This window comes from Plasmodium gaboni, chromosome 12 (genome assembly GCF_001602025.1).
Source record: "Plasmodium gaboni strain SY75 chromosome 12, whole genome shotgun sequence".
In the NCBI taxonomy this organism is placed as follows: domain Eukaryota; phylum Apicomplexa; class Aconoidasida; order Haemosporida; family Plasmodiidae; genus Plasmodium; species Plasmodium gaboni.
In genome coordinates, this window is record NC_031492.1 from 378,019 (window position 1) to 392,700 (window position 14,682).

The following is a 14,682-nucleotide window of genomic DNA, read 5'->3' on the forward strand; positions in this document are numbered from 1 at the left end:
TTTTTGAGGTGTCTTTCCTTTTTGTAAAAAATGAATATAGTTTATATTATAATCATATCTATTATAGAATGATGGAATATAATAAAAATCGCTCATATTATTAAAATAATAAAAATATTTAACAAAACCAATGAATTCAAACTTATAATTATTTTTCCTTGTTCTTTTTATTTTTATTAATATATTATTAACTTTTGTACATGTAGCTGATATGAAAGAAGAATACATATCATTATTATTAATTCTTAAAACTATAGTTTCATCATAATTATATTTATTTTTATGATGATTAAATACTTCTGTAATTTTATGTAACCCTCCTAAACTTTCTACCGCTGATAATCCATTAGAACCCTTTTTGATTCTTCCTGGCACTTCTACACAAATATATTTATCTTTTCGTATTGTTTCAAAATATATTTCTTTATTTTTTTCTTTATTTTTATAAACCCTCACAAAAGATTTATCTTCCTTTTCGCTACCCTCCCTAATCATATTTTAAAATTATATAATATATATATAATATATATATATATATATGTAAATTTGATATATTTTTTTTTAAAAATACAGTTCAATTCTTTTTTTTGCTTTTTTAAAAACTAACATTTTTTTTTTTTTTTAAATTAAAAAAAATAAAAAGTATATATTTTATATAAATTACATATAATATATTTATTTATTGTTGTTTTAATTTTTCCCTTTATTCCTTTTATTTTTTAAAATTCTTGAAATATTTTTTTGTAGATTAAAATTAGAAAAAATATTATATTTCATACAGTACTTTTTTCATTTAATAAAAAAATATATAAAAACATATACTTCATTATATAAAAAATTATAAATTCGTTTGCAATCATATATATATAAATCATGTTAACAAAAAATATATATATTGGAATGTCAAATTTTTTAAATATAACAGTAACCAAAGGAAAAAAAATAAAAATATAATATAATATATTATATATATAAAGGGACTGCATAAAAAAAAATAAATAATAAATAAATAATTATATATATATATATATATATATATTATGTTAAAATATGTTAGTATTACTTTCAAGTCAACCACAAAAAATAAAATATAAATAATATAAACAGTCTTATATATGAAAATATTTATAAATTCAATAAAATATGTTTTTATATATTTACATATATATATATATATATATATATATTATTTTTTATTTGCTCACAATGACAAATCTCCATCTCCTTTTCAGATATATTAAAATATAACATCATGATTGAAAAATCTTAAAAAAAATATATTTTTTTAATTATATTGTTTATACCATTATCTTATCATGTTGTTATTTATTGAGGTTTATTTTATATAAAAGATGTTGAAACTTAATAAGATCTATAAAATGAATCATAGGAATAATTATACAGCATTATTAAATGAAGAGAAGAATAAAATAAATGTCATTTTAAATGAATATACAGATATTATATATAATAATAATAGTAAAAGATGTAAAAACAAATATAAGAATATGAAAAATATTCATAATATTATTTATAGTAGTGTTTTAAAAAATTACAAGAATGTATATTTTTATAAAAACATGTTAAAAATTGTTGAAAATAGGAAAAATGATCTTACCCTTCATCAAATAAATATTATATTAAACTCATTAATAAAAGCAAAAATTTATAAATATTCTATATTTAATTCTTTTGAAGAACCAATATTAAAACATTTAAATAATATACATATAATGATTAATGATAATTTTTTTAAAAACTATATTAAAATAATTGAACACAATAGGACAGAAAAAAAAAATATATATATACCTACTACTACATTTTTTTTTCCTAATGAGCATATAAAACTATATTTTAATATATGGAATACTTATAATAATTCAAATAATGTAAATTTAATTTCTGGACAATTTGATATACTCATTCATATTTTTAACAGCTATGTTCATTTCTCATGTCACAATTTTTTATGTAACACTTTGTTCTTTTTTATAACAAAAAATTATTTATTTATAAAAAATAAAAAAAACAACTTATTAAATGTTTGGCTTTTATATATAAAAAATATTTTATCCAAACATACTATAATAAATTTACAACAAAATTTGGCAGTGAATACAGAAAGCGAAAAAAAGAAAAATATTTTAACAAAAAAAAAATTTTTCAATCATACAAAATTGTACAGATATCAATATTTTTTCAACATTAAAATGAAAACTATTTATAATTATATCATTGCCTATAAAAAAAAAAAAAACATAAAAAAGTATATTAACAAAGACAATCATAATTATAAGTCATATAATACAATATTTTGTAAAAATTATCTATCTAGCGTTTTAAAATATATAACCATACTAATATTGAAGAAAGACAAATATCTTTTACTTCAAAAAAAAAAAATTAATAAAAATAAAAATTTATATATATCAAATGGTTATATGTATAAATATAAATATTCAAATGTACATATATCTAGTAATTTTGCATTTAATTATTTAATCAAATTCAATTTTATCGATAATCACTTTTTATTAAAGAAAAAATATTTTCCTCAAATGTTATTAAATGATATAACGTTTCTTCAAAATTTCTTAATTTTCTTGTACAACATGAAGTTTAAATCAAACATGCTTGAGAGATATGTAAAAGGAATAACAAGAAACAAGAACATGACCAATGTGGATGAATAAACCATTGATTCATTTTAATATAATGAAGAAAAAAATATTAAAATTAAATTGATAAATATAATAAACAAAATCGCATATGATAATTATAACATATGTCGTATGTATATAGTACATATATTTATTATATATATATATATATATATATATATATATATATATATTAACATTTTATAACTTTTTGATTTACTCTATTTAATATTATGTAACATTTTATTTTTTATGTGCTATTCAATTTTTTATATGTATACTTTTTTTTATAAAAATAAATAATATATATAACACTAATTTGACTTTTTTTTTTTTTTTTCATATTTTTTTATGATCCTTATTATTTAATTTTTTTGTATTAACCATATGATTTATCTTTTAAAACGACAACCTTCATCATCTTAAAAGAAAAAAAATAGTAATAAAAGAGTTTAATTATTTTTTTTTTGTTTTATTCATAATTAGGGGAATAAACATAAACAACTAAAATATAATAATATGATACATACACATACACACATATATATATATATATATATATATTAATCAAATGAGAGGTTTTTAAATTATATATATATTTAATTAAGAAAAAATAAAATAAAACACATACATTTATATATATATATAATGTTGAGACATACATATATATGCATACATTAAATTATTGAGCATTGCTTTCACTTTGCATCCTGCTTAATCTATCTTGCTCTATTAATTTTAAACATTTTTCAGCTGTTTTTCTACGAGCCCTTTGATTTGATGGCATTTCCACTTCAGGCGCTTTTATTTCATTTAATGTATTCTCCACACATATGTTGTCTTTTACACTTGCTTCCATATTGTCAATAAAATTATTATTTACCTGAACAACTTGAGAATTAGCTATCGGAAAATTAACATGGCTAGTACTAGCGTCGTTCAGCAAATTCATGTTATTATTTATGAACAGGTCAGGTGAATTGTTATAAAGCGGTAATTTATCAGGAACAAAATTTGAATAGTCATTTGCATTTAAGTTAAAATCAAAATTGTTATTATTAACATTATTATTTCCATTTAAATAATAACTATTTGTATTTCCAAATGTGTTTGATATATTATTTTCAATATTTAATAAATCACTTTTGATTTGTTCATTATTGAAAACATTTAATTCATTTAAAGATTGAGAGAATTGTTGTATGTTATTTTGTAAACCATTTTGTATATTATCTTTTGTAGTTCCGTTGGGATTTATATAATTTTGTACACTTTGAGTGAAGGCAATTTCATTGTAACTATTTATATTATCCACTGCATTATTATTATTATTATTATTATTATTATTATTATTGCTATTTATTTCATTATGCATATTATTTGCGTTCGTAGCATTTAATGTATTTTCAGGAATAAGGTTAGAGTTTTGATATCCATTATAACTATTATTTATATTATTGAAAGAAAAATTGTTATTTATAAAATTATTATTTTGTACATCTGCACTAACAAGGATATTATTATTTTCCAATTGTCCTTTTATATTATCTACCATGTAATCATTTTTTTTTTTTAATAAATCTAACAAATATTCATTCTGCTTATTCTTTACATTTAACAAATATGTAATCTTTTGATATTGTGTTATTTGTTCCTTTAAGCGAGAATTCATATTTTCATTTAATTTGATCTGATATGATAAATCTTTTTCTAGTTGATTTTTTTTATTTTCTATTTTCATTACTCTTTTATTCATCCTTTTATATATATTGTCATCTGGATTATCCTCTATGTTCATAATTAAGCTAAAATTTCCTTCATTCTCTTCTGATAATCCATCTTTCATTTGTGTAGAAGCGATATGTACATTCATATTAAGCAAAACAAAATTATTTGGGAAGAAATTATGATCAAAGGGTATATCTGTAAAGCCCCCCCATGAATAAATAATATCTTGTTTTGCAAAACATTTTAAACATGCCTTTGCTGTAAAATCATTAATATATTGAAATTTTTTGGATTCAAAAGAATATAAAGCTGAAGGCATTTTTTCTATATATTTATAATTATATTCTTCACCTCCTATAATAAATAAATAATTATTAACACATATCATAGAATGATATGCTCTATGTTCATTTAAAGAATTAACATATACAGGTAGAATAGACCAAGACCATACATATCCATTAAATTGTAATAAAAATATTCTACTACAAAGATTTTGATCTTTCATTTTACCACCATATAAAATTAAATTATTTTTTTTTTTTTTTGCATCATACCATATGGCAGTTGAATGAAAAGATCTTCCTAATGGATTTACATATTGATAATTTATTTCTTCCCATATAAAATATAAATAAAAATGTATATGTCCATCTTTTTTTTCTTTTCCTTTTTTACATTTTTCAATATTTAAAATCCATAAATCATTTTTACAATAAGAATGATCTTCATCACACATTTCATCATTCCCACCAAATAAAATTAAATGGGGATATAAAAAATCTAAACTATGTCCATATCTCTTGCTAGGTTTTTTCCCTTTAACTCTTATTTCGACCCATTTTCTTTTAATTTGTTCAGATTCACTTGAATATGAATAATCAGAACTGTAATTAGAGCAACTAGATGTGTCCGTTTTTAACATATCATTGATAGGCTTACGAGAATTTATGCATACATCATTATTATTATTTATCATATCTTTTTCGTTTTTAAAGTAAAATGGAGGTCGAGACAATTTTGATGAATCTGATGAATTTGAGGATGACGTTAGTGTAGGGACTGATGAGGAAACATGATTATTTGATTCTACATCTGATGAGGATGAGTAGTTCCTATGAGTTTTATTTTTTTTTATATTATTACCAATGCAAATATTATTCACAGAATTTATTTCATGTTCGTTTAACATATCTGAGTTCTTTGCATGATTAATATTATTTTCTTCAATTTTTTTAGGGGGTTCATTATAATTGTTCCTTTCATCATCACTATGATAATTACCCTTATTAATATTATTATTATTATTATTATTATTATTATTGTCACTTTGAATATTATTATTATTACTTTCACTTAAAATATTATCATTATTACTTTCACTTAAAATATTATTATTATAACTTTCACTTTCATTATTGTCATGTTCATTTTCATCATTCGTCGCATTCTCATTATTACCATATGATGACACAACTGTTAAATTCAAGGCATGCAATTTATTATCTGCTAATATATTATTCTTTGTTTTTCCTCCATGTATAAATAAAAATACTCCATTACGTCCTAGATTTACTACACATGAAGCTTGAAAAGCCCTAGGTGATGGTGCATTATAAGTTTTAATTTTTTTCCAGTTTATAAATTTTCCATTTTCTTCTTCACATATATATGTATCATTATATGTTTTAATTAAATAATTTTCTAAACTTGTTGAATCATTTATATTACCTTTTCTATCATTATTATTTTCATTATTTTCAGATTTCATATATTCACCATGAACATTCATTAAAAATTCACTCGCATAATTTTTGGCAAAATCATAATCTAGTAACCCACCACCATATAATATTATTTTATATTTCCCATTAAAATGATGATTAAAACTATGCATATCATTCTTCTCCTCACTTATATTATCATCATTTATATTATCGTCATTTATATTATCGTCATTTATATTATCATCATTTATATTATCGTCATTTATATTATCGTCATTTATATTATCGTCATTTATATTATCATCATTTATATTATCATCATTTATATTATCATCATTTATATTATCATCATTTATATTATCGTCATTTATATTATCGTCATTCAGTTTATTTTCTTCTTTTTCTTGTATTGAGCTATGTTCCGAAGTATTATTATTTTCGCTTATATCATAATAAAAGTGAAGAGAATGTCCTATCCGCCCCGTGGGGTTATGAACACTATTTTTTCTTTTTTCCTCTTCATCATGGCGAATTAATGTTAATGACATTATATAAAAAATTGATAGATAAATAAATAAATAAATAAATATATATATATATTATAATAATGATAATATTTTATATATAATTAAAATAATTATATTCAAATTTTATATTTTAATATGTTTTTTTTTTTTTATTAATTAAATAACGGAAAAAAAAAAAAAAAAAGAAAAAATTATATCATGAAAATTATATTTTTTTTTTATCACTATATTAAATATTATTATATAGAATATAGAAAGATATTATTATAATTGTATGTATATATATTATAATATAAATAAATAAATAAATATATATATATATATAATAAGTTATTAATTTTTATGTACGTATAAATTTATTAATCATTTATAGCCTTTAAGATAAGCGTTTATTTTTTATTATATATTATTCTCGTGTACTTTTTTTATATATTCTTCTTTAACTACATAATTAATTTGAATGAAAAAAAAAAAAAAAAAATATACGTACATATATAAATATATATATGTACATATAATATAATCAAATAAAATATTATTAATATATATAAAAGAATATGTCCTTTATGAAATACTTAACATTTTTTTTTTTTTTTTTTTTTTTTTTTTAAATATCATAATTTAATTATTATAATTTCTTAGTTTTTATAATATATTTATATAATGATTAATTATGCCGTCGTACAATACATTAGGTATAAAATAATGATATATATTTTTTTTTATAAAAAATATTTAATATATGTAATCATTTTAATTATACAATTAAGAGTATTTGAATTTGAAATTTTTTTTTCACAAATAAATATGTATATATAATTAATTATAAATATTTATAACATAAAAATATTGAATAGACAAAAAAAAAAAAAAAAAAAAATATAAATAAAAAATATGAATGTTACAAAAATATATTTTTTATATATGTATAGATATTAAAGAACTCAAAAAAATTATATATAAATATATATATATATATACATGTATATTTATTTATATGATTATTTTCCGTTTGGATCAAATATTTGAATAAGCTTTAATAACATTTACAAAATATTTACTATGTTCTATGTTGGCTATATCCCAAACGTGTAGTTCATCTTCATAGGGAGGATATTCACCTATACAATATGGAAAATAATAATATATATATATGATATATTTGTAAATATTATATTATATATATATTTATATTTATATATATTTTTACCTAGCAGTATTAAGCCTTTGTTTTCATAATCATACTTGGGTATTAATAACCATCCTGCAAAAAAAAAAAAAAAAAAAAAAAAAAAAAAAAAAAAAAAAAAAAAAAAAAAAAAAAATATATATATAATATAATATAATATAATATATACTTGTCATAATTACATATATACATATTCCCATATATTTTTTGCTACATTTTTGTACCTGAATAAAAGTCAGTTATTTTTAGCGTGTAATATGTCGTAAGTGTTATAGGAGATATAAATATAATGGTAAGAAAATCTTTATTCTCGTATTGTATAATATAATAAAAGTTTGATGTTTCGTCATATCCTATATATATAGGTGGGAATAGATTTAGGGTTGATTTATTTTTTATATAATCTACATATTCAATATTATCTTTATATTGTGTATTCATATTTATTATGGATAAATAATATGTTAGTTTAAAATTTAAGTTAGTTTCATATGTACTCTTTATATCATTATTAAATGTATCATATATATGATTTTTATTTTTTTCATTTAAATTTAATTCAATAGATTTTCCTTGTATGTTATTATTATGTTGATTTGTATTAAGATTATTTGTATTATTATCACTTTTATTATCACTTTTGTTATCACTTTTGTTATCACTTTTAATATTATTATTATTATGTGTGTGTGCTATATAACGTTGTATAAATAATATTCTCGAATTAACATAATCTATCATAGCTATCTGATTGAGCATATTACCACAAAAATGTGTTACAATTTGTACATGTTGATTTTTTGTATTTTCATTTATTTGTTCTTTGTTTAATAATTGGAGTTTTATAAATTCATATATTTTGTTTATATTCGAACTAGCCAAAAGTACATAACAATAATTATTAGGAAGAAATAAATTGTTATTTTTAATACTATTATTTATATGACATGTATAAGATAAATTATCAAAATTATAACATTTGTTTTTATTTAATTGTACAAAAACTAAAAAACATAAACTATCGATTTCTTCATTACAATTAGATAATTTCATATTCTTAAATAAATATCTATCTACAAGTATAGTATTAATAATTGCACATTCTTTATTAGAATCATCTGAGTTATTACATAAATCATTATGGAAAGTATCATCCATATAAATATTATAAGAATTATTGTCATCATCAATATTATCATATAATGATGAAGATGATGATATATATATGTCATCCTTTTCTTGATCTATATTTAAAGATATGTTTTTAAAATTATTTAATATATTGTCATATCCATATACATATATTGTATACTTATCTGTATATGTTATACTGGGTAATATTCTCCTGTTTGGTGTTATATATATTACAGAGGAATATTTAAAATAACTAATTTCTCTCATATATCCAAATGTATAATTTCTATAATTTTCGTTTTTTCTTAAATTCATTTTATTCTTATTATTTATTTCATCTTCTTCATCGTTCTGTTTTCTCAGTATTAACATAAGCATCAATAAAAGTAAAAGACTTATTAGATATTTTAAACATGGTCTCCTTTCACTTTCAACACCTTCAACACCTTCACCCCCTGGATTATGCATAATAATCAAGTATTAAAATGTGTACATAAATGAATAAATAAATAAATACATACATACATACATACATATATACATACATACATATATATATATATATATATTAAATAATAGGGGTATATGAAAAAAGCCCAAACATTCAAAAATATATAAATGCACAAATATATATATATTTTATATTTATTATATATTATATGTTAACATATTTTTTGTATTATTTTATATAAACATTTTATCATTAGGAAGATTATATATTGAGTCGTATATATAAATCGACACGTAAATATATACATATATATATGTATATATTTTGTTCTTTTTTTTTCACTGTTTTTTTAAATTGATATAATACCCTTATTTGTTATTTTAATATAATCTTTATATTACATATTGAATAAAAATATGTAAGAACATTTTTTCTCTTTACATATATATATATATATATATTTATAAATATATACTCAAATTTTTTAAGATAAGGTGTTATTAATATTATTATTTATATTTATATTTTTTTTCATATATATATATATTAATATTTTTTTTTTTTTTTTTTTTTTTGAAAATTAAAAGTTGAGGGGTATATGTTTTTTATATTTTTACTACATTCTTAAGGTTATGTCTTTAGTTAAACCTCATCATTTCCTTTTTTTTTTTTTTTTTTAACATGAAGGGAAATATATACAAATAAAATAAAATATATTTATAATATTAAAACAATCATATGTCGAATATATTTATATGAAGGATACATATTATATTGATCTAAAACAACAAGTTAAAAATTGTACTCATTTACTTTACCAATATAAAAAGAAAAAAAGAAGAAAATTATCAAAAAAAAGGTTGAAATATTATATATTTCTCAAATGATAAAATATAATATATATTATATATATATATATATATATATATTATATCAATTTATAAATATTTTTTAACTTTTGTCAGTGAGAAGATTAAGCCATCATCTTAAGATTATATAGGTTACCATTCTTTTTTCAAAAGAAAAAAAAAATATAGGAAACCATTGGCCCTAAATCAGCACAACATATTTTTCATCATTCAAAAATTAAAAAATATTTTTACAGTTTAATTTATTATATATATATATATATATATAATATAATAGTACCTTTCAAAGGATTATGTACCTTTTTGTTTTCTTATGGAATAAAAAATAAATAAAAACTCTTAATTATAATATTTAAGATTAAAATATATTTTATATGATTTATTTATAAATATCATTTGAAGGTAAGAATAACATGTGACAAAAAATATATAAACGCGACAAAAATTATTTAAAAATAAATGATAAAATAAAAAAATATTTTATCATATTATTTTCTTCAAAAAGGTAAAAGAAAAATATATAAATAAATGAAATTAAAATTTTTTTTTATGAATACATATAGAGTAATTTGTATTAAATATTCACATAAAAAAAAAAAAAAAAAAATTGTCAAGATGATTTAATAGTAATATATATTTTATCTTGTTGATATTAAAATAATAATCTAGAAGATTAAATATATATATATATTTATTTATATTATGTATTAATAAAAATATATTTTCATGTGTAATCTTTTAAAAAATATTATATATATATTACATAGGAATTATTCTTATACATTATTTCTCTTATGATTTATTTTTTTACAGCATTATAAATATAATATATATATATATATATATATATATATATATAATATATATTATATATATTATATATATTATTATTATTCACACATTGTAAAAATTTTAATTGCATCATTTTATTTTTTTTTTTTTTTTGGATATTATAATATTTTAAAATGATAATAGTAAAATGTAAATGTTAATCATTTTTAATAATTATATAGTGTAAATATAATAAATTAATTACTGGGCTTTTAAAAAAAAAAAAAAAAATGGGGAATATATATAAGGAATATAAAAAGAATGAGAAGAGTGTAAAATATTTTGAGTGGTTGATTTTTTGTGTGGGTATAATAATTCGTATAATTATTTATTATTATGGAAGGTGGCAAGATAAAAACTTTAATGTTAAGTTTACAGATATAGATTATTATGTTTTTTCTGATGCTGCAAAATATATACTTATGAACAAGTCACCATATGAAAGATATACATATAGATATACACCTTTATTGGCATATATAATGATACCAAATTTTTTTGTTCATTTTTCCTTTGGGAAAATATTATTTTCATTTATTGATATTCTTGTTACTATTCTTATAAATAAAATTATAAAAATCAAATATCCTAATTGTAAAAATTATATATTTTATACTTGTTTATGGTTTTTAAATCCACTAGTCATAATTATATCCCTTCGAGGTAATGCAGATGTTATCCCATGCTTCTTAATAATATTAACAATCTTTTTTATATATAAAAAACATATCTTTTTGTCTTCCATTTTTTATGCACTAGCTGTGAACTTTAAAATATATACAATTATTTATGCACTGCCATTCATGTTATATTTAAATAAAAATTATTTACTTGGGCAAAACATTTTTCAATTAAATGAAAAAGAAAAAAAAAAAAATAGCATCCTATTAAACACATTTTTATATATTTTTCGTATTATATCTAAATTTTTTGTGGAATTATTTAAATTAAATTATGAACAGTTTTTATTTGCGATATGTAGTTCGTCGGTATTTTTAATTTTAAACTATGTATTCTATATCATGTAAGTATCCAATATATGTAAAAAGGTTTATATATACAGCTATAACAAATACTTTTGACATTTTACCTTTTTATACGACCTATTTATTTTATTTAATCCAATAAATTATTGTAAAAAAATACATTCTTGTTTTTTAAATAAATACCACGTTTTAAGAGAAATATATTTTTAACAAATTTTTTTTTTTTTTTTTATATCAGATATGGATATGAATTTTTGTATGAGTCTTATATATATCATATTATTAGACGTGATCATAGGCATAACTTTTCCCTTTTTTTTTACCTTATGTATTTAAGTGTAGAGAAGAATTCAAAGGTAACAATAATAAAAAAAAAAAAAAAAAAAAATTAAATGGACACCCCTTCAAATATTAAATGATATATTAATAAAATGACACACATATATATATATATATATATATTTTTCCTTTAAAGGTTATTCCCTTAATAACATTTGTACCACAAATAATTTTAGTAGCCTTATTTGGATTTAAATATGCAAGAACGAATTTGGAATTATCCATGTTTTTACAAGTATATAATAATTAATGTATTATAAATGTTACATATAAACATATTTATATATATATATTTATTTATTTATATGTTTACTAGACTATTTCATTTATTGCACTGAATAAAGTGTGCACATCTCAGGTAAATAAAGGAGAAATTAAAAGCATATAATTTTGTGTTACATTTTATGGAAAATTTATAGACAAACCATTATATAATATTATAAGTGTATTTAATATAATAGATCATTAAACTAATCATATATACACCTATATAAAATATATAAACATTTCATATAATTTATATTTAATTTATTTTTTAGTATTTTATTTGGTGTATTCCATTTTTACCAATTATACTTTGTGCCATAACCTTATGCAAGGTAATAAAAAAAAAAAAATTACACATGCGTTTATTAGATTTATGCATATATTTTTTTTTCTATTTTTTAATGTAGAGAAATATTTTGCTTATAATATCCTCCATTTTATTTTTTGTTCTGGCAAAAGTAAACTCAAAAAGATTTCTTTTATAATATAAATAAGTCCTTTCATATATTATTTTTTTCATGATGAAAATGATATGATATACATGCATATTAACATAACATAAAACAAACAACATAATAATATATATACATATATTTTTTATTTTATTTTATTTTTAGTTGCAGTGGCTTTGGTGGGCTTATTACCTTGAATTTCAAGGGTATAATACCTTTTTACAAGTAATGAATTTATTTAATTTTAATTTAATAAAAAAGGCAAGTAAATAATTTTATAATATATATTTTTTTCTTCTCCCATATTTTATAGTTATTTTATTCCTCGGTTTTATTTGTCATATCTGAGATGTCAATATGTTGGGTTTTTATGTATATTTATTATAAGGAACAAAAGACAAAAACAAGTTGATAAGGAAATGTATATATATATATATATAACATACATTTTTAATATAAATATTTATTTTTTTTCATTTTGATATTTATAACGTTTTATTAATTTTTAATTATATATATAATCATATAATTACCAAGTATGTTTATTTTTTAATTTTTTGTGTAACTCCAAATTCTCCACTATAGGATAAATTAAATATTTTGTTTATGTCATTTAATAACCAAAAATAATATAAAAAAAAAAAAAAAAAAACCTGACATGCTCAGAAATTTAATCATCATATTATTACAAGACAGCAACAATATATATATTATAAAAAAAATGAAACAAATTAAAAAAATAAAAATATATGTATTATATTACAACAAATATAATTTATATATTTATGTTGAACATTTTTAATCTTTTCTTCTATATTTATTTTTATTTTTTATTTATATGTTATTTGAAAACTTATAACAGATTTATTCTGAACAAAAAATATTGTAATAATGACGTAGGTTTTTATAACAGCTTAGTACATATAAGAATTCATGCATGTTTTTTTTTATTTTTTTTTTTATTTATTTTTTTATTTATTTTTTTATTTATTTATTTTTTTTTTTAAATACCAAATTATTTTTGCCCTGTAAATATGTATTTATATATTTTATGAATACATAATATGAAATATTCATACATAAATATATATATATATATATAAAATGAACATATTGTCTTTACACACCTATATATAAATTTCATAGATATATTTTGTTTTAACATTTTAAATATATATATATATATATATTTTTTTTTTTTTTTCATTTTAACACTATATTGAAATGTTATAATGTTTCACACGTAATATATAAAATTTACTTAAAAAAAAACATACATACATACATATATTTATATATATATATTTAATTAATTATCATTATATACAATATATACTTCTACAGAGGTTTTATTTGTAAATAAAATATATTATATATTGACTTCATTTGTTTTTTTCCTTAAGAAAATTATGAAGAACTTTGAAAGATTTCTATAAACAAAAATACAAGTTTTTTTTTTTTTTTTTTTTTTTTTTTTTTTTTTTTTTTTTTTTTTTTTTTTTTTTTTTTTTTTTTTTTT

General features: G+C 18.1%; 5 protein-coding genes and 1 non-coding gene across 6 annotated transcripts in view; 2 read left to right on the forward strand and 4 right to left on the reverse strand.

Moving 5' to 3' along the window:
- PGSY75_1210400 (putative general transcription factor 3C polypeptide 5) overlaps nucleotides 1-495 on the reverse strand; it is a gene marked incomplete at both ends in the record, with an annotated part of 2,613 nt that extends 2,118 nt beyond the window's left edge. The window contains one exon of the mRNA XM_018786696.1: nucleotides 1-495. This exon is cut by the window's left edge and continues 2,118 nt beyond it. Coding sequence (XP_018640561.1) covers nucleotides 1-495 — 495 coding nt within the window.
- Nucleotides 496-1,352: 857 nt separating this feature from the next.
- On the forward strand, nucleotides 1,353-2,696 carry PGSY75_1210500 (hypothetical protein; the record flags this gene model as incomplete). Its single annotated transcript, XM_018786697.1, has 1 exon — nucleotides 1,353-2,696. The coding sequence occupies one exon, from the start codon at nucleotides 1,353-1,355 to the stop codon at nucleotides 2,694-2,696; it is 1,344 nt and encodes a 447-aa protein (XP_018640562.1).
- A 649-nt stretch (nucleotides 2,697-3,345) lies between these two features.
- Nucleotides 3,346-6,666, reverse strand: PGSY75_1210600 (hypothetical protein; the record flags this gene model as incomplete). Its single annotated transcript, XM_018786698.1, has 1 exon — nucleotides 3,346-6,666. One exon carries the CDS (start codon nucleotides 6,664-6,666, stop codon nucleotides 3,346-3,348), a length of 3,321 nt encoding a protein of 1,106 aa, XP_018640563.1.
- Nucleotides 6,667-7,662: 996 nt separating this feature from the next.
- PGSY75_1210700 (hypothetical protein) lies at nucleotides 7,663-9,436 on the reverse strand (the record flags this gene model as incomplete). The annotated part of the gene is made up of 3 exons (XM_018786699.1): nucleotides 7,663-7,766; nucleotides 7,856-7,909; nucleotides 8,059-9,436. The coding sequence occupies 3 exons, from the start codon at nucleotides 9,434-9,436 to the stop codon at nucleotides 7,663-7,665; spliced, it is 1,536 nt and encodes a 511-aa protein (XP_018640564.1).
- Nucleotides 9,437-10,374: 938 nt separating this feature from the next.
- On the reverse strand, nucleotides 10,375-10,475 carry PGSY75_1210800. Its single transcript, XR_001974541.1, has one exon. It is a non-coding gene; the product is annotated as a small nucleolar RNA snoR14 (small nucleolar RNA).
- An 874-nt stretch (nucleotides 10,476-11,349) lies between these two features.
- On the forward strand, nucleotides 11,350-13,575 carry PGSY75_1210900 (GPI mannosyltransferase I; the record flags this gene model as incomplete). Its single annotated transcript, XM_018786700.1, has 8 exons — nucleotides 11,350-12,143; nucleotides 12,344-12,461; nucleotides 12,581-12,679; nucleotides 12,761-12,802; nucleotides 12,984-13,043; nucleotides 13,119-13,169; nucleotides 13,329-13,388; nucleotides 13,477-13,575. The coding sequence occupies 8 exons, from the start codon at nucleotides 11,350-11,352 to the stop codon at nucleotides 13,573-13,575; spliced, it is 1,323 nt and encodes a 440-aa protein (XP_018640565.1).
- Between the last annotated feature and the right edge of the window lie 1,107 nt (nucleotides 13,576-14,682).